General features: G+C 41.8%; 1 protein-coding gene across 2 annotated transcripts; it reads left to right on the top strand.

Moving 5' to 3' along the window:
- Nucleotides 1-778: 778 nt before the first annotated feature.
- Nucleotides 779-21138, top strand: TNFAIP3 (TNF alpha induced protein 3). Of its 2 annotated transcripts, none has more exons than XM_019550184.1 (9): nt 779-1106; nt 7564-7876; nt 12143-12333; nt 12812-12959; nt 13210-13380; nt 14132-14312; nt 14965-15860; nt 17200-17432; nt 18970-21138. In XM_019550184.1, the coding sequence occupies exons 2-9, from the start codon at nt 7579-7581 to the stop codon at nt 19252-19254; spliced, it is 2403 nt and encodes an 800-aa protein (XP_019405729.1). In that variant the 5' UTR covers nt 779-1106; nt 7564-7578; the 3' UTR covers nt 19255-21138. The 2 variants fall into 2 exon arrangements, with proteins under 2 accessions (XP_019405729.1, XP_019405730.1); XM_019550185.1 differs by having other exon boundaries at nt 779-1111.
- Nucleotides 21139-26515: the final 5377 nt, after the last annotated feature.

Here is a 26515-nt window from a genome sequence, read left to right as displayed (position 1 = left end):
GCACCATTTCAGGTCTCCGGGTGTCTAGTTAGAGTACAGCTCCTCCAGCTCCATGAGGCCTTTGTGTGCATCAGTAGCTGCAGGCCCAGGACACTTTTTGTTCAAAAGGCATTTTGCATTTAGCCATTAGGCCACACATTCTGATTGAAGAGCATGCCCACATGGCTGTCACAGATAGGATGCCTGGGGCTAAATACAGCAGCAGGAACCACAGCTAGCTGCTGAGCCCACGCTTGGGTTTGCCACACAGAGCTCCCTGGGCTAGCACCAGTGGGGGACACCAAAGGCACAGAGTTTTGCATGATGGCTTGTACTCCCCCCCCCGCCCCTCCACCTCGCTACAATGCCCCTCCATACACACAGGCAAGGGTCTTTGAGTATCTGTGGTATCTTTTCTTAGACCAACTGAGTAGTTGGGGGCGGGGGGAACAAGTCCTTAGCAAGCTCTGGCCACCCAGAGCCACCCTTCTTCAGGCGTGAGGAGTCTGTGAAGCCTTGCCCCCCAGGCAGAAACCCCCCGTGGCTGCAAAGCAGAGGGGAGGCGAGGGGAGGGGAAGGAAAGTCTGAATGCAGACACCCGGCCTCCCCCCGGACCCAAAACGCCCCGGGCTGACTCACGAGGGGACAACCCGGGGGTGCGGGGCAGGAATTTCTCCTGCCAGCACCAGACAGCAGGGCCCGGGCCCCGGCCTTGGCGCGGGGTGGGGGGGAGGGCGCGGGCCGGGCGCAGGCGCAGGCGCAGGCGGCGCCCCCTGGCGGACTCAGGGAGCACCAGCCGCCGCAGCAGCCGCCGCTCGGGCTGCAGTTGTCACATGTCGGAAAGTCCCCGGCCCCGGGCGTGGAAATCCCCGCGCGCGCGGGGGTTTCTGCTCAGTAAAACAGAAAGGAAAAAACAAGCGGCTCGCTCAGTCTCGCCTGCTCCCCGCCACGCAGCGCCAGCGGCAGCAGGGAGGGGGCGGAGGACAGCAGCAGCGCGGCGCTCCGGCAGCAGCAGCGAGCGGGGCTAGAGGCGGATTGATGGGTCCCGCGCTTCAGCGCGCCGCCCGGGCCTGAGGCGGCTGGCCGAGCCCTCCGCCTGCGGCTGCGCTGTGTCGAGCCGAGCCGAGGTGAGGTGAGGGGAGGGCGCCGCTGCTCCGGGGCAGGTGCGGGGCGGCGCGGGGGAGGGGTCGCCTTTGTCCCTGGAGCGTTCATTGTGTGCGGGGTTTGGGGCGCGGCTCGGCCTCAAGGGGCACGCACCAGGACGGACGCACGGAGAAAAACACCGGGCAGGGACACGCGCAGGACGGACACCCGCAGAAGAAACGGGGCAGACACCTGGCATGGGCACAAAGGAAAAATGCATAGCAGACACAGGATGCGCAGAATGGACAGACGTGCACGAAGGCGGACACCCTCAGAATAAAGAGGACGGACATCTAGGATGGACACAAAGGAAAAACGTGTGGCAGACACAGGACACACAGAATGGACAGGGACACAAATGCAGCAGACATACGCAGGACATGCAGGATGGACACACAGTAAAAACACAGGGCAGATGCAGAATGGACAGGGACACATGTAGGACAGTTATACACATGGGACAGGCACAAGGACAGACACCTGCAGAATAAGCAGGATGGACACCAGGACTGGCATGCACAGGACAGATGCCCAGAATGGACACACAGGAAAAACATGGGACACACAGGAGAGGGAGGCACAGGACAGACATGCAGAATAAACAGGGCGGACACCAGGACAAACCCCCCCAGGATGGACACAAAGATACATAGCAAAAACGTGGGACAGACACAGGATGCACAGGATGGACACAGACTGAATAAACAGGATGGACACAGACGGAATAAACAGGATGGACGCAGGGACACACACACGGCCGCCATACACAAAACACAGGACATACACATAGGATGGACAGACAGGATGCACAGAATAGACACAGAGAGAATAAACAGGACGGACACGCACAGAATACACAGGACGTGCAAAATGGGCACTCGCACCCACAAATGCATGTACTCCGCCCAGGCCATCTGTGAGTTATGTAACTCATAACAGCTCATTGAAACGCCCATTGCTCTGGGTAGGTTTTTTTTTAAGGTGGTTCAGAAGGCTTAGATCCCCATCCTGACAGATATGAAAAAGGAGCAGGGCAGGGGTCAGTGTACACTGGAGGTGTCTGAGAAGTGGGTGGGCTATTACAGCATTGGCCACAGTGGGAATCAGTTTTGTGAAGATTCCCTGCTGCTTAAAGTGGGAGGGGTGGAGACACAGGGCAGGCAGAGCTCAGACTAAGATGCCTATAGTCTGTATTAACATGACACAGAGCCTTACAACAGAGGAGTAATTTGTTCCACTCCAGGCAACATTCACATCTCCAAAAGTGAGGAGTATCTGGGGTACTAACTACTCCCTTCATCTGCAGTAAGTTGCTCTTTGCTGGATGCAAACCCACTGTCTTGCTACCTACTGGCTAGGGATCATAATATGCTGTGGGTCGTCAGCCTGATGCCTGTAGACTGAAATCAGGGGTAGATTATTCTCATGTGTTGTGTGTCCTCAGCCTTGGGGAAGATAGGCTGCCTTTAGCATTTGAGAAAGGTGTTTAGCCATGTTAGTCTGATGTCAGGCAGAACGCAGGGTAGATTTGCATCTTAAAGAATAAATCAGATAAGTAGCATAAGCTTTTGTGAGCTCAAGTTCACTTCATCAGCTGTTGTGTAAGGACAAACATGTTTGATGATCATTCATTCTTACACGAAAGAATCCAGTGTGTAGGGTGGTAGCTGTGCCTCCTCATTAATACAGACCACATCATCACAGGACTGAATAGCACAGATTATAACACCAGATTCATTCCCTTTCACCTCTGCCAACATCATTACTATTACCTGCTTACAGTGCCCCTTTGCTAGCTACCATTGGAGAGGCAGGTCGATCCGTATGTGTAAGAATGAATGAACACTGACCAGACGTCAGGTCCAGAAAGGCACTCGGACTTGCGGCAGAACTGGTCAGCCTCCCAGGACCTTCTATCGCTGACCTCAGGGTAGCTGTTTTTAAGCAGCACAACTTTAAAAACCAATATGAACAAGAAATTGCAGAGCGAGACATCATCTTCAGACTGGATTGTGTTAAGTGTGGTATAACAGGGACTAAGGATTCTTATCCCATTACCTGGATTAGGTTTTGTGACTCTTTTGTTCCCATGGTTTTATTGCTTGCTTGTTTCCCTCTTTCAGCGTGGCCCCAGTCTCTCTATCCTCCCTCTCTTCCTGCCTTTTGTATTCCAAGCACTCTCCATTTTATACATTGCTCCATGCTTATCCTTTCATAGCATTTGATGAAGTGAGCTTGAGATCATGGAAGTTCATGCTATTATATATATTTATTATTTAGTTAGTTTACAAGGTATAAATCTACCTTATCTTTCATTTGAACCAGCACTATGCTGTGTTCAATGATGGCTGATATGAATGTCACTCATCTGTACACCACTAGTGTTCCCACGATTGCTAGATTGCAACACCGGGGAAGTTTAGAAGAAAACACCTTCTCTGAGCCCATTTCCAATTGCTGTTTAAATGGTTGATCAGGTTTGCGTGATGGGACTGCTGAATCCCTGGCCATGCCAGGCAGTGTTCTACTGAAGTCTTGCAGCGATAGATTAGTGTGTGGGAGCAACCTGCTTAATTGGCCTGAGTGGTTTGTTTGTTTTTAAATGTCCTTGCTATCACTTGTGGTATGGGATCATTTTAAAATCAAAATCTCTCACCTGAGCACTTGTAATGGAAGTTGCCAAACATTAACTTGTAAAGTGCTTTATAAATACTGGTTAATTAACACTTGCATACAATATGGTAGCAAGAAAGGATAAGAGAACACAGAATAAATAAGAATAAGGGAAATGGAAGCATGACTGTTGAAGTGTGCCTGGCTATGTGCAGTGTTCTGTCATTGCTTTGAAGTGCATTGTCATACTTCATGAAAATGAGATATGTTAACTCGATATAAGCAATGACAATTTGTGGTACTACTGTATTTTGGAAAACAGTGAAAAAAAGTCAGAATTACAGTAATCAGAGGCTTTTTATTAGAAATTTCTCAATAGACAATGAACTGCTGCTTTCTCTTGACTAGCCCACTGGCACTTGGGCCCATCCAGTGGCCTTGGAAGGCTTTTTTTTTCCTGGTTTCTCTAGTATACAGAGGATCTGAGTTAAGCCTTAGAGTTATTACTCATCTCAGCCAACAATCTTTTTTTCCTTTGAAACCAGCTCCCTTAAATCTGTTAGGTGAATTATAGCTACTCGTTTGTTTCTTATACGCATATGTGTGGAAAGTCAGATCCATCAAGATGCCAGTAGCCTTCTGTGACCTGTTGAATGCCCTCAGCTCCTGTCATTTTTACATTTGTTTATTTTTGTTAAACATTGACATGATAGTATCTAGCTCCTCTGTGACAGCTGCTAATGAACGACACAATATATCTCTTTTCCAAGGAAATTTGTATCATTGTCCCCATTTTGCAGATGGGGCAATGGAGGTCACTTCCAAAAGTGAAGTGACCTGCCCGAAGTCACTCTGGAGACACAGGTACGTCTGAGAATAGGACCCAGGTCTCCCAAAGCACTAGACTGAAATATCTATGCAAGTACATGAATAGGAAAGATTACCCTGCATTAAGACTGTTACATAGGCATTCTCCTCCTTTTCCTAAAGTTCTTACAGATGGCTCAGTTAGAATTGTTTTGAGAACCTGCAGAACTTACTTATCTAGGTGGAAATTTGTTTCCTATTGGTTGTCACATTTAAAAGGGTTTTCTAAATTAATACTAATTGTAAGTTACAAAGACAGTAGCCTCTGTGTATAAGGAGGGTAGGGTGGGGAAAGGATGCCTTTTTAATAATTAGACAAGTAGAATTTACTGTTGAATTATGTATAGATTTAATTAGCATCTGTATAGCTAAGTAGATTGGGTGTTCCATTCTTGCTTAATGGTGGAAAGAACCACTAAGTTTAGGGGCCGTGCCTATACCACTTTAATCATATGAGTTTCCCTTATTTATACATAACAACCTATTAATCAATGAGTCTACTTGCATAAGAATTGCATGGATTGGAGTAGAGGGCAAGGAAATGTAGTACTGACATTGTATCCTAGACTGCTGATAATTTTCTGTAGTATTTATTTTGTATTTCTTTTTCCGTTAGTTAAAAAGTAGCATTACATGGAAAATATTTGTAGCCTGGCTGGTAGAGTAGGCATGATAGAAAAGGAGTTCATTATCTTTTTAATGAATGTATCCAGTGTAGGAACATCCTGTACTGTGCTCATAGTTATATGCAGTCTTTCCTAAAAAAGGTACTTTCTTCAGATATTCTAAGATGGGGTAGGGCAACCTTTATGGCAGATATGCCACAAATTATTTGTGCACCCTTCCCAAGCGCTACTGTAGTTGTATTCCCCTATTTGCTTTGCTTTCTGCTTCTTGCCCTGTGCTCCCTACCTGATCTGCTGCTCTGCTTTCTGTTCCCTGCCCTCTTGCTACTGTGTTCCATGTTTCCTGTCTGATCCACTGCATACCACACATGGAGGCTGCCTGTGCCATGTATGGGGCACATGATTCTGGTTCACCATCCCTGTTCTAAGATGTAAAAGCCACAATTGGCCTGCCATTCCCCACTTTTATGAGTAGAGAAGATTCTCAGCAGAATGAGCTTTCCCTGGTTGATCAGAACTGTAGTGTACTCCTTTTTAGTATCCATTACTTCACTACCTCCTCCCAGGACTCCTCTTCTAAGGGTGCTCAATGGGGGTTTTGCATCAACAGGTTCTTGGAAGGGGATGTAAAGGTAGCTGTAGGCCTAGGTAGCTTGGGGAAGCATTAACTAGGGGAGTCCCTTCTGTATCTGCTACCTGTAGAAGGATTGCACTAGTTGTACCTCTAAGGGGAGAGGGAGGTCCATAGATGTGTGTGGAGGTGGTGGCCCTTCACAAAGCACATTCCTCCTGCTTTAGTAGATTGGGAGCCGCCTTCCTGATTAGTTTATAAGACTACCCTACCTTTTCTTCTACATACCCTGTGGCCTCCAGACTTTTCTTCACTAAAAAGGACAATTTTCTGACAATTAAATGAGGTTCAGCTTTCAGTTGTCTGTAGGTCCTCTATACCTAAAATAGGTTATGTTTAGCCCAAAATTAGTAATGGCTTCAGAAGGCGTTATATTCCTGAATTAGTGGAAAAAGACCTGCTGCATTCTGAAGTGATTAAGATATAGACGCATCTACATTCATAAAAAAGAGTTCATTTTTAAAAATGAATAGTTTTGATTTACTTTCTTTTTTGTTGTCTCCAATCCAACCTTTCTATATGGTCTGTTTCCAATATTCTGTTTAAGCCACTGCTTGTGGGTACTGTGGAGGGAACTGAAGAAAGTGTATGCATGTCTATATTATTACTTGTATTATCTGTCTGTTAATGCATGTCTGTATTATTACTTGTTAGTCTGGGAGTCTAATCATGGAGATTCTGTGTCCATGTTTTGCCCTAGCCTAACACTATGAATTGTCTGATTTGTACAGAACAGGTGTGAAGCCTCTGAACCTCAATGAAACACTAGTTTTGTCTGTAGACTTTTGTTCTCCTCAGCTTCTCTAGTGAGGCTAAAGGTGTTGAGGAGGGGACAAATAGGAGTGGGCATTACTTGCCTACAGAGGGAAAATAATGGGGTTTTTGAGCAAAGTGGAAATGGTTCCTCAGATATGTTGATCTACTATTGAGTAATAATGGGCTTCCAGTTTTGCACCCCCACGCACACCTGCACAAACTTGTGTGCAGTAATTTTAGGGTTAAGGAACATTCCTATCACATCCCTCTCTTGCTCAATACCAAAAGCTTGTTAGCATTTTTTTCCTTTTTTACCTGGTTATCTTTGGACATAAGATTTTTTAACTAACCTTAAGTGTGGGACAGCTGCTAAGATAATGCATAACTGTTCAAGGTGTCTGAGCACCCTTTTAATATTGTACTGTGTGTCCTAGTGGTTTATGCATGGTCTGCTACTCATCTGCAAATCTGAAGTGGTACATAAACTGCTTTCTCTGGTATGTCATCAAATTGGAAGTTTAAAGGGTACTGAGAATTTTTTGGGTTCACTGGAGATTACACAAGTATCTAATAGATTAGACAAGACTGGTAATGTTAATCTGTCCTTCTCTGCCTCGTTTCTATGTAAACTTCTTTTTTTTTGATGATGATGATGATGCAACTTCCTTGATTCGTTATGAGCAAATTCTCTTCAGTATAAAGAGGAAGGCAGAATTAAAAATGACTGGGATTAGCTCTTCGGAATCAGTACCTGAATAATTCTAAGAGCTTCCTGGGTAGATATTTTATTATTATTTATGTAATTCTCAGAGTAGGTGATGTATTTTTTAAAGGTACAGACACAGTTTCCTGCTGCAAAGAATTTGAATTCTAAGTCTTCATATAAATGAGGTCTCAGTTTATGTACATTTAAGGTGAATAAAATAATTCTTTGTTTTCTCCTTTCAGATTTCTTCTAGGAAAATGACTGGCCAACAAGTTCTTCCTCAAGCTTTATGTCTGAGCAATATGCTGAAGGCTGTGAAGATTAGGGAGAGAACTCCTGAAGATCTTGTCAGACCACCCGATGGAATAATTCATCACTTTAAAACTATGCACAGATACACAATTGAAATGTTCAGAATGTGCCAGTTTTCTCCTCCATTCCGGGAGATACTTCAGAAAGCTCTGATTGACCGAGCCACCCAGGTATCACTGGAACATCAGAGAAAGCTGAATTGGTGCATGGAAGTTAGGAAACTTGTGCCATTAAAGACCAATGGTAAGTTATGCATACTATCATTGCACTGGTATTAGGCTAGGGTAGTGAATATTATCATGTTGCGTTAATGGTATATTAATTTGCATTAACTGATACTAGAAAGTGTACAGTAAAGTACCAGATATGTGTCTGTATCTGTGCCTATGGGGACCGTAAATCAGTTTCCAAGATCCCGATTCCAGATATGTTGGCTCCCTCCGACATGTTGCTGAATAAACCCAAATTCCTTACACAATCAAATGGTGCTTAGGGTGGCATGTATAAATGGGTCAGTCTCCATAAGTTGTATAACAGAAGTTTGTAAATTATTATGACCTCTTAACATTGTAATTTGTAGGCTGTACACAGCTGCTAACGATTTCCTAGTGTTGTAAGTACTGTTTCAGTTGGAGCATCTTGGATTTCCAACCTTTAGGAACTATGCTTTCTGGCTGCGGAATCAGTTCCTGATTAAGCTAATACCAAATTGTTTTTGGGTAAACAGGCTGTCTTCCCCCAGCATTTGCACATAACTCCCCTTTGCATTCATGACACTTTTGTGCAAGTATCAGAAGAGTAAGTTACCCCTTGGTTTTAAACAAGACTTGAGGAAAGTAGCATGTAGTATTGCTTGTAATAACTTATGTTTCATTTTAGAGCTTTGGAGATGATTTGTTTGATAGTTTGTGAATGTGTGTCATAGAGCAGAGGCAATAGATTATGGGGACAGAGTGCAAAGATTTGAGGAAGGCACACATTTGAATCGGCTAGCAGTGAGTGCTAGTCTGTATGAGTGTGTGAGCTCCAGAGCATTGCATGTTTTGCAAACATGTTGTTTCTGTGCACACACATTGCCCTTGTCTTCCTGGTTCGTATTTTGTTCTTTCAACTTCTGCGATATGTCATTAACACTAGTCTTGTTACATATGATTCTGTTTTTCAAAGACAACTTTAACTGTAACAATAGAAGTGCAATCTCACAGTAACTAACAGGACTATGAATAATATCTGTATATCTCTGCATGTCAGTATATCTCTGAGATTCATAGAGGCCCCAGTCCTGCAATGGCTTCCACATTTGGTCACTGGCCTTGCCTCTGGACCTCCAAGCACATCAGTGGGGCCACACACTTAGAACTTCTTAGCAGAGCAAGGTTGTAGTGAGCACATACACCACTTCGCCAGCATTAAGAAAGTAATATTCTTGCTAGTGGTGTATTTTCAAACCTTTTCATTATTAACAAATTTCTTGAGGAAAATGTATAATCTATTTGTCTGTCCCTAAAACAACTAAGATCACTTGTCTAGCTGTCACTGACATTGCAGTGCAGCACCACACTAATGACAGTAACACAGCCATCAAGCAGTATGCTTTAAGGGCTGTGTCATGACTGGAGGATGTCATTTCAAAAAACTAATGTAGCATTTTATGGATCTGGAACTTGCTGGCTACACATGTATAGGTGTTCTGTACACGGTGCTGAAAAGTAATTTTTGTTTGGTTTTTGTTTGTTTGTTTGACTTCACTGCTCCCAGATTATGAGGGGCTGAAAAGACTTGGGTGAAGAAGGGATGCCTCTAGTTACCTTTTGTGTTGTGGTGGCTTTGCATAAACTGCAGGACCTTTGCAGGAGAAAAAAGAAAACAGTGTATGCTGGGAGGAATAGATTATCAAAAATAGAGAAAAGGACTTGCAGGAAACAGCCCAGGAAACAATGTTATTTAAGGATTCATGAATAGACTATTTTTTGTTTGTTTTGTATTTGCTTTTTTTTAATGTGGCACCAGAAGAGAACTTTTCAGAAATAATTTGGTTCCTTAATATGTGGATGTAAAGAGAATGTTTGTTTGTTTTTTTTAATTGTCTTTGGTCAGAAGGATTTGCTTTATGGAAACTGCTGCTTTTTCCATGAACATTTTCAAGTTTTGAGAGCAGAGGCAACAAATGATTCTTGCAGGATTTTGCTAATGTGGACTTTACCTAATATGGACATGACTTTTTACAATAATTTCTTGATATCTGGTGATTCACAGTATGTTTGTTTGAGGAGATGTGAATGGAGTAAATGAGGAAGGGAGTAGGAGGTATAAAAATTGAAACCAAGGCAAAAAAAAAAAGATTCCAGCATCTATTGGCTGTGGAGATTTCACTTGTATAATGAATAGACGCTCAATCCAGCTCAGGCAAGCCACACCCACTTGGAAAGTCCAGTGTATACTTCACAATTCAAATGTATACACATCAGAACAAAAAGTACAACTGTTGCTCAATTGCTAGTCAAATAGCACTGGGGAATTCCAAGTGCTGCATAAGGAATTTTATAGTAGTGGTTCTCAATAAAGAACTGAAAATAAGGGTTGCAAGAAAAAAAATCTTATCTTTGCTATAATTTTTGCAGAAGTATCATAATTGCCCTGTTAATTTGTCATAATTTTTTTTGTTTGAAAATAAAACAACTTCCATTTAATCCCATGTAGTATTCTCTGGTTTTCTTGATTTCAAGTTTATTGCTTGTTTTTTTGTTCATTTTTTTTTTAATGAGAATTGGTAGGAGAAGTTTAGGAAATCAGAATTGCATTGCAAAGGACCTGAATTTATGCAGCAAAATAGAAAAAGAAGTACTTTTAAGTGGTGGCCTTTGCAAACTGTGGGTACTGCAGTGAATTTAACTCAGATTAAGCCAGAAAGGGAAAAAATAGTTTTGGTGATTTCACAGAATCATAGGAACTCTCAAGAGTCATGTAGCACAGACCTCCTTCATAAATGCAGGGCACACTATTCTTAAACTATCCTAGACAGGCATCCAGCATTTATCCATTTTCAAAAACCTCCAGTAAAAAAGATTAATTGGAAATGCAGTGAACATGATCATAAAGGGTTCTTCTACTGAAACTTCTGTTGTACACAGCAAACTGATAGGTTTAATGATAAACTAAAAATTTCTTGTTGGTATCTTTAGGTTTGTTTGGGTGGTTTTAATTACCACAAGCAAAGCCTCTTAGTGGTTGTTACCCTGCTTCAAATGTTAGAGTGTATGGAAATATAATGTGCTTCCACAGCCTCAGATGACTTCAGTACTCCTACAGTAATGAAAAGGATTAACTCTGAATCTGGGAGGTGTCCAAGAATGATTGTTTTGCATCTCCCTTTCACAGTATCACTGGGGAGAAAGAAAAGGGTATGTGGTTTTAGCTTGGGAATTTTGGCTTCAAAAGATGGGAATTTTGTTCCCAGCTTTTGACATTCTTCCTGTGCTAACCCTCAGGCAAATCACTGCACTAATGAATCCTCAGTTTTCCCATCTGTAAGAGGGGATGATAATCCTCTGGAGCTATGAGATTTAGTTCATTCATATTTGTAAAGTCATTTGATATCCTTGCGTGGAAGAAGCTATGTTAATGAAGATCAAATTATTGCATTGGTGCCTGTTGTTTTTACTCCATCTTTCAAAAAGAAGCAGTGCTCTGATTTTTTTTGCCATCTTGACATTAAGCAGTATGTTCAATAGTTGGGCAACAGATACCCTAGAAAACTACGAGATCACCCATTACTTACTTCCTTTCTAGGTGGCCTACTCCTTCCACCATTGCTTTCTTCTATGAGACCTCTGTCAGACAGCAAAGCAAAATGCATAGTGTGACTGTGCCATGCACTAGCCACTTGGCCTCCTTTGTTTAGTCTTGGCAGAAGCTCCAGAATTGACATGTACATTTTCAATCCCTGTCTTCTGTTGCTTCTTAAACTAGTATAAACCCCACTTGTTGAGGAGGCAAGGAAATCAACCTAAGTATTTAATTTGTGTAATTGATTCTCACAAGCATTATAGTTTTGTTCAAATTTTTCTTTTATCCTTTGAAGACGAATGGAGTTGTCCATGAAGCATTTGCCAGACAAACAAAAACTTAGTTTATGTAGAATGACTATACTTTTACATCTCCTTTTCAGTCAGTGTTAAATGTAGTGAGCCATATTTACCAAAGTGGGAGCTGGGAAGGTGTCATTTATATCTCCCAGCCACAGCCTGACTCCTGTATTGAGCAGGAAGGCAACTAGTAAGTAGACAGGTGGTGGTGAGGCAGCCTGCCCCCTCTTTAGGTTTAGAGAGGGCAGCTGTAATCTCTTGTCTAAGAGTCTGATTGGTGAGAGTATCTGAGAGGAATGCACAACTGGATCTGAAGCATGTGCAATGGCACATGTTCACTGTGTTTAATGGACCAGCTGCACTTTTTGTGTTAATTCTTGAAACAAGATTTCTTCAAAAAAAATAATCATTATCTTTTCTATAGGTGACGGTAATTGCCTTATGCATGCTGCATCCCAGTATATGTGGGGTATTCAAGATGTTGACCTGGTTTTGAGAAAAACATTGTTTGGTGCACTCAGGGAAATCGATACACGTAACTTCAAGCTCCGTTGGCAACGAGAGACAATCAAATCCCAGGAATTTGTAGAAACAGGACTACGCTATGACACGAGGGTAAGCTAACTTGGGTTCATGGTGTTGTGTTTGGAAGACTTGGCAGTGTTGGCATGGTTGAGTTGGCTTGGGTTTGGATTCCCCCATAGAATCATAGAAAGGGCTGGAAGGGACCTCCAGAGGTCAACTAGTCCATCTCCCTGCTCAAAGCAGGACCAGCCTCAACTAGATCATCCCAGCCAACGCTTTATCTAGCCAGGTTTTGAAAACCTCCAAGGATGGAGCTTCCACCACCTCTCTGAGTAACCTGTTCCAGTGAGAAAATTCTTCCTAATATCTAACCTAAACTTCCCTTGCTGCAAGGGAACTCCATGGAACTCTCAGGTGAGAAGCAATTATAGCAACAAGTTATAAGAAAGTAAAAAAGGTTGATGGACAACATGAAAAAGTTCTTGATAAGAAAAGGAAAAAGATTAACAGTTTTTGGCTTACATGTCTATGACGCTGCTGCTATAATGGTCACTGAATCTTTCCTCAGAACTGGGAAGAGGAATGGGAGAACCTCATTAAAATGACATCCCCAGAAACATCTATGGTCCGAAATGGGCTTCAGTATAATGCTCTAGAAGAAATCCATATATTTGTCCTTGTTAACATCCTAAGAAGGCCAGTCATTGTTCTTGCTGGTGAGTCCTGTATTCTAGTTTCTTTTGATACCGTAATACTAGAGATCATCTGTGCATTAATGTGTACAGTATACACATCTTTGTAAGAAGCATTCTTTTTTTCCTAGCTGGCTTATTCCAAAATTATTTATTTCTTGCAGTTTAGTACCCTGAAGTTTTAAGACCCAAAAACAAAGACATTATGTTTGTGCCATGTTTGAAAGGAATTTGATCTTAGTAACACTCCTTTTTTTTTTTCTTCCTGAAACAGATAAAATGGTGAGAAGTTTGGAATCTGGTTCAAGCTTTTCCCCTCTACATGTTGGTGGAATTTACTTGCCTCTCCTTTGGCCCACTGAACAATGCTACAAATACCCCATTGTCCTGGGCTATGACAATATGCACTTCACACCACTGGTGTCTCTGAAGGACAGTGGGCCAGGTATTTCTTTTTAAATTATGCTTTTGCTCTGTTTCGGACATTTGCGTGTTTGCTCCCTTCTCTCTTCCTACAGCATGTTTATCCCAACAAAATATAGTCTTGTTTTGAGTCACATTTTAAAATTTACAGTGAAGGTAAATGAAGTCTTTCTGTTCAAATACTTGAGAGAGCCTTTATAACATCTTTAACTGTTCACCTTCTATTGGCTTGGTGTTCCTGATACGTATCTGGCTGAATAGAAACTAATATGTGCGTCATGTGTGACCCAAAGTACCTACTGTTACTAAAGAACAATTTAGTTGCTGACCTAGATGGTACTGAGATGAAGCGTCTCCGTTGCTGCAAAGTATTGATGCTTATTATTACACACTGGCTTTAATCACGTGCCCTGTGTGTATGCATGACCATCTGTCATGGATGGGACAGCATATTCCTAGATCCACGTTAGTGCATTGTCCTATAAGTAAGTATAAGAAACTAAACTACTGTCTCATCCACATGAAGTACAAATAACTACTAGGACATTGTAAAAGCCTGGCCTGTGGGTGCAGTTAAATTTATGGTGCAAATAGTCCTTAGCTTGTTCCAAGAAGTATTTGTGTTCCATCTGCACTCTTTGGTAAGCAGGATATAATTACAGTGTTTTTTTCCAGGAGAGTACACAGATTGGTGTTACCCTCCTTGCATATTGTATTTCATGGGCATCCTCATTAGTTCTAATAACACATTAATCCGTTTGCTTTTCCCACAGAAATCCGGGCTGTCCCATTGGTCAGTCAAGAGCGAGGCAAGTTTGAAGACTTGAAAGTGCACTTTCTGACAGATGCAGAGGAGAGGGAAAAGGAGCAGCTGCTGAATGACTACTTGCTTGTAATAGAAATTCCAGTGCAAGGCTGGGACCATGGTACAACTCATTTAATTAATGCTGCAAAGTGAGTGTCATTCTTTCCTTCCCCCATCTTGGTTGTTTTAAAGCTAGAAGGATAATGAATCCAGTCTTTCCTTTCCTGCTCAGCAATGTGCATATTTAAATACACCCTTATGCATAGTAAGGTCACATCACTCTCAGTAATAGCATCCCTTTTGGGGGTATTAGCATCCAATTTTTATATACTGACATATGCCAAATAGTGTAGAAGTGGAGATTGTCTCCAGAACGGGCTGGTGGGCCTGTCAGATCCCTGAGTCTGAAATCTGAGTTTGGAGATATTGAATTTAGAGGAATTCTATGAATATTGGCTTTTATTTTTTTAACATCAGTGCACTCCTTAAAAACTAGCAATAATTTTCCTAATAGATAAACACTATGAACCAAGAAGCATTGACACAGATTCTGAGAATAGGATTATAGTGAAATTTAGAGTCAAAAGGGCTCCATTTATCATGACTACACACCTAGTTGTTCAAGTATTATGCTCTAAGCTATAGGTTATCAACATGTATTTTTAAATCAGTAGCATGGATATGTAGTAATTATCTCCCCATCCATCAAATCTGCATTTCTGCCCAGTGTTGCTTATGGTCCCACCACCTTTGCTACTTATCCTGTTTAGCTGCTGACTGGTGTGTTTATCTGGCTTTCAGGTTAGATGAAGGCAACCTCCCCAGGGATATAAATCTTGTGGAAGATTACTTCCAGTTGGTACAGCATGAGTACAAGAAATGGCAGGAAAACACTGAGCCTGTCAGAAGGGAGAACTGCTCCCGGACCAGACAGGACCTGACCTTGTCCCAGCTGTCTCTTGTAGAGATGAAATGTGAAACTCCCAAATGCCCCTTCTTTATGTCTGTGAACACCCAGCCCTATTGCCATGAGTGCTTTGAGCGGAGGCAGAGCTCCAAAACAGCGACTGAAAAACCAAGGGCAGTTGGATCAGGCTCATCTAGGGGGGAGCCTGGAGGATGGACATCTGAAGAGCCAGTGACAGGACCTCGTTCTGCACCACCAAGAGTCCCAAGCATTTTTCTGTACAGTGAAACCACTGCTATGAAATGCAGGACTCCAGACTGTCCTTTCACGTTAAATGTGCAACACAATGGACTCTGTGAACGCTGTTACAACAGTTCCAGAAAGCTTGCTCCTTGTAACAATTTGGACAACCTGAGACCAGCAGACACTGTGACATGTAAAGTGTGCCTTCAGAAGACACACAGGACTTTTAATGGCCTCTGCAGCAGTTGCCTCAAAAGGACTACAGAGCATTCTTCAAATGGCAGTTCTGGGTTCCCGCCCACATGTCATCAAAGGTCTGCATCTGATCCTGCACAGCTATCACAAAGCTTCCTTCAGCATTCCTGTAGCGTAGCACCCAGCAATAATCTGGAGGATCTGCGTTCAACACTGCTTCCTCAGGCAGGGCATACTTCAGAGGAAAGGAAAGGAAGTAAGCAATGTAGAAAGTCTGGCTGCAAGTTTTTTGGGACTCCTCATAATAAAGGCTTTTGCACACTCTGTTTCTTTGAGTACAGGGAAAACAGAGGTAAGTAGAAAGAATTTTGATTCCATAACATTTTGGCCTCTGTTCCATATCTGTGAAAATGCAGGTGTTAAAGGGTTTAAGAAAAGATGGTATTTTCCTGTCAAATGTAGGAAAACACCAGTGATGTGAAGCAACAACATTATTTTGGGAATATTGCAGCGATTAGTGTTCTGTAAACAATGGCACATGGCTGGGGGGTCGGTTCAAAAGCACGTAGTAAGTATGTCTCAATGCTGCTCACACTGCCTTACAAAATAAAAGTACTGTGGCTATAGTAGTGTGGGATACATTAATAGGTTTACTCTCTTGGACAAGTGTTGCAGTCCCAAAACTGGCCTAAAGCAGCTACATTACTTGCATTTTGGAAAATGCCACATGAGGCACTGAGGAGGTTTGGATATGCCAGCATTGTCCCAAAAGTGCTTCTATTGAAATTGCCTGTAAAATTCCTGTTGATGTTAGTGGGAAGGGAGTTAGAATTTCAAAAAACAGTGAGCATTTTTGAAAATCCTATTAAAAATCCATTTCAGTAATGTTTTGATGCACAAGTAACATTAAAAGATCAGTTGTTATTTTACAAGGAGTATGCTTGGATGAAACTCAGAGGCTTTTAATAAAATTTGTCTTTAACTTATTCTTAGTATTGTGCATTCATGAAGTCACATCTTTATAGGAGCAGTATTCTTTAGATAAATCTTACCTTATAGTCTGGGTTATTACTCCGCTGAACTCTTAGAATAGTAGCTGAAAGGTGGCTATAGAGGGGTATAACCATCTTTGTTCAAGTCCAGCTCATTACTGAGAGTACTGTCTGAGACTTTTTACAGATATTCGAAGTGAGGGAAATTCCCTTGTAGATCAGATAAGGGAGCAGCTGTCATTCACAATATCCATTTTCCAATTATGGCATATGAGCCTTAAAATCCGTATATGTAGATTAGTTAATAAACCAATAACATTTAACCTATTCAGTGGTGGCCATATGTGCTTCCACTTCCTATTTAATATACCACTGAAATTAAAGATAGGATGCATTGAGAGAAACCTGCACTGAAATTTTAACTCTGATTAAATCAGCTGCAGAACTCCTCTTCATTTTAGGATGCTCAGGTTTTCATTCTGGTTCTTCACTGTGAAAGAGGCAAAGTTTCTCTCATCTTAATTTTAAGGTAAAATAATAAGATATGAGTAGCCACAATTATTCTGAGGGCATCAATTCTGAGTACGTGGGGCTAGTTGATTTATTTTAGGGATCGTGAAATTTTGCTCTTTGCTTTTTCTGTCCTCTAAAACATTGGGCTCATTTGAACAACCTTTCTTTTCTTGTATTGTCATGTAGGTGTTCCCTTAGTAGTTCATCAGAGAAGATCTACAAGGGGTTCTCCTGCATCTGGCCAAACTGGGACCTCTGCTGCCACGTTCCATAACACAGTTTCCTGTCTGGGCCCTGAGTGTGGCACCCTGGGCAGCACTATGCTTGAAGGGTACTGTCAGAAATGTTTTATTGAAGCACAGAATCAACGATTCCATGAAGCCAGGAGGACGGAAGAGCAGCTAGTGAGACAATCTGAAGTCAGTGTACTTATGGAATTCCTTCCCCCTAGTGTTTAACCCCAGAAGCTTTGCTGTAGTAAATCTCTGTGAAAGAGTTAAAATACATAATAGAAAATCCCCCACATTACTGTGCCTCCATTTTCAGAAAAAGAAACATTTTTGCATAAGCTACTACTTCTGCCAGAATTCAACAGCAAGGAGTTATAGAAGCCTTTCTCTTATATAACGTTACACTTTTACACATGCTCTGGGGGTGGAGGGGACAGTGCTTTAATTAGAGAAGCTCGCAGGAAAAGTTGTTAAGCAGTTTATTAGCATTTTAGACGCTGTGAAACAGTTTAGGTGTTCTGCTTTTAATTGCCATTTTTCAATTAAGTCTCAAGTTTCACAGAGAAAAGTCTCTCAGAGTTGCTCTAATTAAAGCACCACAGCATCTCATGTATCAGCATGCCTGAACTTCAAAATGGCAGCGGGGCACTTGAACTGAAGCTTGTTCGATAAGCTTTAACTCAAGCACCCCTGCCGCCATTTTGAAACACAGACACAGATGCAGAAGATGTGGAGACTCAATTAATTGAGTTGTCTTCAACGCACTGTAGTTACAGTGCATTGGAGCAGCCTCTGCACTCATGTACAGGCACTCGAAGTGATGAACACTACAGAAATATTTTGCAGACAGTGCAGTAAGAGCCATTATCCCATTATCACAAAAAGCCTTCATAGTGCATTCATAGACCAGAACACTTTTCTCTGTGACACTTGATTGAAATTTTAATTGAAATATGGCAATTAAAAGCAGAACAGCGAAACTGTTTAATAGCTTCTAAAATTGCATCACATCTATTGCAACACATCAAGGATAGCATATTTAGGAGTTAATCCTGACACATTCAGGGTGGCATTACACTGGTTCTCGGTATTGCCTTAGTCCTATTTCTGTTGAATTCCTGTCAGTTCCCTATAAATTCACTGGGTTCATATTCAGGGTGAGATTACACTGGTTCTCAGTATTGCCTTAGCCCTGTTTCTGTTGAATTTCTATCAGTTCTATAAATTCACTGGGTATAGGTTGGCCAGTGCCTTTGAACATTTCTTCCTAAATAACATTCTTGTAATCTTCTTAGCCACTTTGAGAGAAGGAATGCCCACCCCTTTTTAATTGGATAAGAAACAATTGACAGCCATTTCAGGATGCAAGAATTCTATTTTTTTTAAGCTAAAAGTTTTCAGAGAGAAAACATTGCTTAGAAATGAGGTTTTCAAGGTTCTTTGTGATAAATCCTGTCCCAGAAGAGTCTCAGTACTTTGTCCTGCACTGGATTCTCAGAAGCAGCTAGCCTTTTTCCTAGGAAATGAAAATGCCTTACTCATTTGTTTTTAAATACTCTGCTCTGCTTTGAAAGGCAGATTCTCAAAAACCTCTTCTCTAGTGTTCTTTGCTGAAGCTGAGTGGCCCTGAGGTTGTTAAATATACAAAGCAGAGCAGTTCCAAATGCAAGCATAGAGCTGACTTTGCTGCCAGTGTGGCAACTGACACTGTTCTTAACCTTTTCAGAGAACCGGACAGCATAGAGATCTACAGCGAATGATGCTGGGTAGCACCCAAAAACAAAAATGCTCCACAGCTTCTTGTAGAAACAACTTAGCCTGCAGAAGTGATGAGCTGTGTCAGGAATGTCAGCGCGTCAGTCAGCAAGGACAGCCTAGGAGTCCTAGAGAACCGGCTGCAGAAGAGCCTCCAAAACAGCGTTGCCGAGCCCCTGCCTGTGATCACTATGGCAATAACAAGTGCAATGGCTACTGCAATGAATGCTACCAGTTCAAACAAGTCTATGGCTAGAAGAGGAAAGCTGGTAAAGGAAGCAACACCAGCTGGTACCTAGCTGAAATGCTGCTATGTCGAAAACACATAATTATTCTGCCATCTCAAAGTCCACTTGAACAGTTTGAAAATACAGGCATATCTGTATGTGCGACTTTGGGGGGACATTTTTCCAATTTTGTACATATTTATGTCCAATGATGGGAATAAATGCCAACTTACAGAAACGCTGAGAAGTGCCATTTGGTTTCCACACAGAATATGCTCCTCTAAAGCTGACTTCAAACCTTTCTCCTCTCGGACTTGATAGGAATAATTTTGAACTATTTGAATAAGGTTAACTTGGCCATTTTGCTTGCATCCCCTGCATGTTGTCAGAACTCGTCATGCAAAAGGCAAGGAAATCTGAGTGATGTTTGAGGTGTTCTGCATCATATTTCTCTCAGTGCAAGGCTGGTCTCTCCTTAGAGGTTTTCTCCAGCGGAGGCTGATGGAAGGTTGGTCTGAAATGAGATGGGGATTTTTTAGAAGAAACTTGCTTTTTGCTGCTTTGCTTAGTTGCCTTCTTAACTGGTTCCTCAAAAGCAGGGCACCATTTAGGATCATCTATGCAGGTTTACATTTGCACAGCCTTGCAAAAAGAAGTCAGAAATAAAGAACCATTTTGTCTGCCTCAATTAATTAGTTCTTTCCCTTTCCAAAAAAAATCCCCAAATAATAGGGAAGACAGTGGGTAACTCCACTGGCATCATTTACAAACATGGTTAGAGGGAGACCTGAACTCCCCTTCTCATATCCTATTCAACAGAATATCCCCACCACATATGGGAGAAGCTGCCCTGACTTTGCCTTCTGAAGCCAAATTGGCCCTCTTTCTGCTTTGGTGTAGGAAGAATCACCACAGATATCAAAGGGGCATAAATGTCTCTGAACTTCCTTCTCCTTCATTTTTCTGCTGAGCACTTCCTGTGCCATGGCGACTGCCACCAACTCCTGCCTTGGGAAGTTAAGGTGTGTGACAGATCTCAGGACTGAGCCCAGATTAATTCAACACTGCAGTTTTCTCAGATATTTATTGCTCTCCAGGCTGTGACAGCTTGTTCAGATGAAGCAGATTCTTCTGTTTCTGTGTTCTACAGTGGCGGGGTCTACCATTATTGAATATACTCGTGGGATCTGGCCCATGACCTGCAGCTGTGAACCCTTTTACACTTGAAATTTTTTTTAGTTCCCTTCTCTCCCAGAATGCAAAGAAGAATTTTAAAATAGCTACACAATAATAGCCATCTCTGTGGATCACAGCTGCTGTGCATGTTGAATGATTGCATGGTTGTACCTCTCCTCATCTTAAGGTGAGGGAGGAATTCACACTAGCAGATGTGGCCCAGTTTTTGTTGCTGCTGTCTGAGGTGCCCGATCAAGTTCCAAGTTAAAATCTAAACTCCAGTAAAGTCAACTGAGGATTTGCCACAGGGTTCCTTTGGAGAAAGATTTTACTTGGGAGTTCACACCTCCACTTCACAAGCTGCATTTCATTCAGTTAGCAAACTTGCCTTTTGCTGTGTCAGTTGCTCATTACTGTTTCTGTCAGCTTCTCCTACCTCCCATGCTTCAGTGTTTCCACTTCTGTTGCTGCATTTATTTAGGTAAAACAGTCTGATTTGTTTTCCAAATTGAATATTCTGTGTTAAATTCACCTATCATTGGAAAAGTCACATATTGTGAATTTTTAAATAATGTGAAAATGTTTTATTAAGATATTTATATTAAACAGTTGAAATTTGCACATTAAGATTTTTTTTAAAGATATTTACTCTTGTATTGAATTTCACAGTCCTTGGTTAGGACAATGTATACCTGCAAAACAAAGAAACCATATAAAGAAATAAATTATTGAAGGATTTTGCTATTTTACATTCATGAGTGATGGAGAAAGAAGCTATAGTAAGATGCACAGGGATAAATTAAAGAGTATATTACTTCAGCATGTACTTGCATTGAGCACATATTCCAGTGAAATCCTGAATAGGGATCTACATAAGCTGGTGTTCAGGTGCTTCCCTGAATCAGACCATAGAGCTGAGGAGTTGCGGACCTTCTGCACGTTGCAGTGGTCTTGCTGGGAGGACCTTTAATATGCAGACCTGAATGCTATAATCCTGATGGCCAAGCACCTAGAGTTCATGTAGAAATGAGTTTGGGACACGGGGCATGATGCAGGACTGTGCTTGTGGTAAGGAAGGAAAGCAAAGCTGCATTGTGCCTACTATGAGAAAAGCCAAGCCAAGAATTTGTTCTGCACATTTAGAGCCTGACCTTGCTAACAGTGTAGTGCAGATTAATTTTGTTTCTGTGATTAGTTGCATTAGAATATACGACTTGGTCTTGGGAACACTTAACTACTTGCAGATCACAAACAGAGCACAGTTCTTCCTTTACAGGCAAGTCTAACAGTAGCAATACAGACTTTCAAACCTGCAAACTATGACCTGTAAAGTGACTGCCAAAAATACCAGCTACTGCTTTTCATAATCAGTGGCAGAAGGTGTTTACTGTTGCTTGGAACTTCTCAACAGAGGAAGGATGAGTATTTTAGATCAAATGAATTCAATCCACATGACTTTTCTCTACTACTTTCTGGGACCATTACTCATAACTCTAAAGTTTACATGAGGTTCCATATCATTCTGAAGCTCTTATGTAAATGAGTGCACAGTCTGCCTCTTGTGATTTACTTGCCCATGCATTTTTTTGTACCCTGGTATTTCCCTAGCCGCCTTTGGGGCTTATGACTTACTGGTGCTTAGTGGTGTCTTCCACAGTGCTTAATTTTTCTCCTTATTTTCTACCATTTCTAGCCAAGAAACCAACCAGCTTGGCTTTCTTCCTCTTCATGACCACTTGTGGAAAGCTGTGGCGTTAAATAAGGCCTGGCTAGGCACAAATTTATTTTCTCACCATTAAAGTAATGCTTCTGTGAAACAATGGGCAATGAAGCAACATTTCATAGGACACCATATAATTCAATGCAAGAAGTGGTCTCTATGACCTTGGATGGTATGCATCATTATTTCATTTGGTTACAACACTGTCTTACCAGATAACTTCTGTTTACAGGTACTTTTAGCCTATGACTGAATAGATAACTTCTAGTTACATCTACTTTTAACCTAGGACATTTACATGTATTTGAAGCCTAGCCTTCAAAGTGCTGCCCTTTTAGGTAGTGGTGAATGCCAAGGATGCACATAGCTAATGTTTATATTCCAGGGATGCCCCTCAGGATCCATTGTGTGTGTATCACTGTGGTAGGTACTTTGCATATCAGACAAAGAGAGATGGCCCCTTCTTCCCAGTTTAAGGATCAGATGGTAGTTCAGGCTTTCCACAGGAGTATAACATTTGGTATGTTCAACCTCTAAGCCCTAGAACCATGTACTTGTTCCTCCCTCCTCCACTCCCTCACCTTCATCTCCACCCCTCACAATGCTCCAATGCACACAGCATCTGAGTACCAGGGTTATCTGCAAGTGCAGATTAGCATTCCTTGATATCATTCCCATAGTGTTTGGTGTAAGGACCTACAGTTAAGTCATTAGTGGTGTCTAGTCTCAGAAGTAAGAGCAAAATAACATGGAGATGAGATCATCGCATATATCTGAATAGGTTAGTCTAAATTCAAGATTGACCTATTGTCTACATATGCTTGATCTAATCACATCCCATAATAATAATGATTTATATTTTTGTAGTTGTCTTCCCAAAATATCCCTAGGTGTTTTAGAAACTAAAGGTCTCAACATAAAAGAAAACGACTTATAGCCCAGCAGCCTGTAAAATGACATCAGAAAAAAAAATAATGCCCAAGGCTTGTTTCTCCTACTGCAAGATCCAGTAACTTGAGTTACATGGGAATTGGGTTACCTCTTGTACTTCCTGCTCTCTCCAAGTCTTTGCCCTCTCAGGCCTCTAACTGAGTAGCCACAATCTTTCTCAGAATGGAATCATACAATTCACTCTCCACTCTCAGAGTAGGCTGGTAGTTCTCAACCTGTTTAGAGTTGAGGCGGCCTTCAGAAAATACCATCTCTTAGCTTTCACTTGTTTTTTTGTTTTTTTTTAACGCTAGAAAAATAATAGGGCAATGCCAAGAACTCAGCAAAACCATAACGGGTGTGAATGTTTTTGACACTGGATTCTTTTTTGAAATCTCTGGGTTATTTTATGAGTCCTATAATACTCATACACCTAGCAGTGAAAATATTGCAAGGCACCACATGACACTGTTAAAAGGACCTTGAGGTACCCTGGTTAAGAGTCACTGAATTAGGCCTTAAGCTCCAACTCTTTGACAATAACAATCATGAGCTCAGCTGGATGAACTGTTATGTTCAGCATCTGCAGTTTTCTTCTTTCTGGAGTCAATGATAGTAATTGTGTGTGTGTGTGTGTGTGTGTGTGTGTGTATAGTACAATGATTGCAATATATGTATAATAGTAATGTGTGTGTGTGTGTATACACACACGCACGCGCGCACACACACACACACACACTACTATCATTGACCATTGATCCAATATATTGATGATCTATCTATCTATGATTGATATAGATAATCTATAAGGTGCAACTCTACCTTGCCTTCACCTAGTAGCTAACCATCCTTCTTAAAGAAACTATTATTTATTTAAAACCAAACTATATAAAAGAAAACCAGTCTTCATAAACCTGCCTTTTCCTATGGGTTACTATCTCCTCAGTTTGACAGGAGGCCCAGCTTTCTTAGACTCCCTCCACTGGCTCTCACTGTCTGGACAAACCCTAACAACTGAAATGACCTCACCCTTATCCTCCTCTCCTCCTAGGGGTTGCTGGGAGGTGGGGAGGTTAATCAGTTGCAGGTCCCTTTGATCCATAGACTTCTAGCATTTGCAAATAAGGCTTGCCTCTTGGAGATAGGATGACAGAGCCTCAAAACTAACAATTTTCCACATTGTCTTCAGGTCTGTACCAAGGTGCTCTTAACTGAGGAGCTATTGCCTTGCCTTCCTCTGTTTGTTATTCCAACAGCCTCTACTGAATTAATGCAATGTAGGCCCCCATGTTAGTCTGAAGCCAGGTGGAAGCCAGGAGACTAACTGGTGCAAAGAAGTGTAAGTTTTAATAGGCAACAGCTACTTCATCATAGCACTCTCCTCAGCATCTGATGAAGTAGGCTGTTGCCTATGAAAGCTTATGCATCTCTGAATGAGTTAGTCTCCAAGGTGCCACCCTGTCCTGCCTTCTGCCTGAATTAAAGAAATATAAACCCACTTTTGGTGCTTTATTCAATTCAGATTCAACAAATGAATTAAATTCATATTCACAGCTATCTGTAACAATTTCCCAATATCCTTTTGAACATATCACTCTATTTTAGGCACCTGGAATTGAAAAAAATGTCTTTATTTATTGCTTTATGGTGGCAGAAGTGTTAGGATGGAGAAGTGGGTTATGCACACAGACAGAAACTGCTTCAAAAAGAGAGCCCAAGGCTTACTACCAAATAACCAACAGCTTGTTTAAAGCACTCAGTTGGGATGTGAGAATCTTAGGGCACAGACAGAAGTTACATTTGTCACACAATCAGCCCCCTGAAAGCACTCTACAGCCTTACAGAAGTGCAGAACACTTCAAAAGAGCCCGATCGCTCAACAGTCTGAAACTTTGTTACATGAGGGTTCAGGAGCACAACCGGGCTGATACAGTCCTGCCCCACCCCACCCCACCCCTCCCCTGCTGTCTTCTGGATGGGAGGGGAAAGAAGGAGAGAAGGGAGTTCAGTCTTGGGTTTGCCCATCCTGAGCTGGAGTATGTAGTAGTGAGTGGATTGGAGCCCAATTCTAGCTTCATACTAGCTGCAAATAAAAACTAAACACAGCAAGACTAAATCTACTGTGCCAGAAGGCTCCTGCGTGCCACATGTGAGCCCCAAATGCAACTTGGTTTGGTGGAGAATCTTAACTGCATGATGGCTTAACTGCATGTACTGGTTTCATATTGTGCTAAGATAGGTATGGATACAAATTTTTTGCAAATAAGGGTTTAAGGACTGAGGTATGAGACACACTTTGCTTTGGGGAGAGCCCCAAGTGAGCAGTAATCGTATTTTCTTTTTCAGCCTACATCAGTAATACACAAACAACGTAATGCCTATACTCCACCCAGAAAGGAAAACCACAGTACCAAACAGCTCCATTTTCAGTTCATGCTATATGGACAAGGCTTCTTACAATAAGTACTATAAAAACACAGATGATTTTTTTAAATCTGTTTTTTGCCTTCCTACAACCCAGCGTAATGTAGTAAATGTACTCTAGATAGGAAAAGGTTTGATATATCCATGCAATTTGCACAGCAATTGCTACGTTAGTACACCTTCTCCTTTTTTGATGATAAACACTGGATAATACCAGTGTTTGCCAGGTACTCAAGGATTTGCCTTAGCCACACAGGAAGAAAGACAAGACAGCTCAAAAAAGTTCTAAGTAGGCCACAGCTGTATTCATTTACCTGAAAATATTTCTGAGCTGTAAATTATACTGTGCAAATTTTCAATCTCTCCAGGCAGCTACTCATCAGCCCTCTCTTTTTAATCTGATCGTAGCTTGTTGTTGAAATTAACCACCCTCCCCTTCTATAAGGGGTACTGCCTTCCCCCAATTATAAGGGTGAAGTGGATATTGATCATAAGTGGTTGTTTCCTCAGTGTTCTAGCTCCCTAATCTCATATTCCTAATCCCATTTCCCTAAGGGTCCTTCCCCTAAATTAATTTCTCCCCCAGTTTATTATGGAACCCAGGCAACCTCTGGAATCTGTGCTGGGAAAAAAGAGGTGTCAGCTATTAACTTAGCTGCCAACTCCAGACCGCAGTCTGGTTCCCAGAGCGTCAATAACGCCTCACCTCATACCAGTCAAATGTGTAGCTGTTCCCTTGTCAGATAGGTGTACTGCTATCCCTAAATAGGTTACGTACCCAGTATGAAACACTCTGATAAGCAATCACTGATGCACATAGTCCTACATAAATGTGACTCTCTCTCAACTTGCAAATCATCTGGTTTCATCAAGCTGATGAGGTTTGTTAGCTCACCACTAATCTCTCCACTGCACAGTCTGACCCCCTTCCTTTTCCTGCTGGCAAGACAAAGACTCCAGGCATAAGGTGGTGAGCCCATATTAACAAGCGGTTGCTGTCAGTCACCTGTTGAATCTTGCTTAATTACTTGTGTGTTGTC

This window comes from Crocodylus porosus, unplaced genomic scaffold (assembly GCF_001723895.1).
Source record: "Crocodylus porosus isolate Cpor-Errol unplaced genomic scaffold, CroPor_comp1, whole genome shotgun sequence".
NCBI classification, from domain to species: domain Eukaryota; kingdom Metazoa; phylum Chordata; order Crocodylia; family Crocodylidae; genus Crocodylus; species Crocodylus porosus.
The sequence above is the reverse complement of the archived record's forward strand: the minus strand, read 5'-3'. Positions and strand labels throughout refer to the sequence as shown.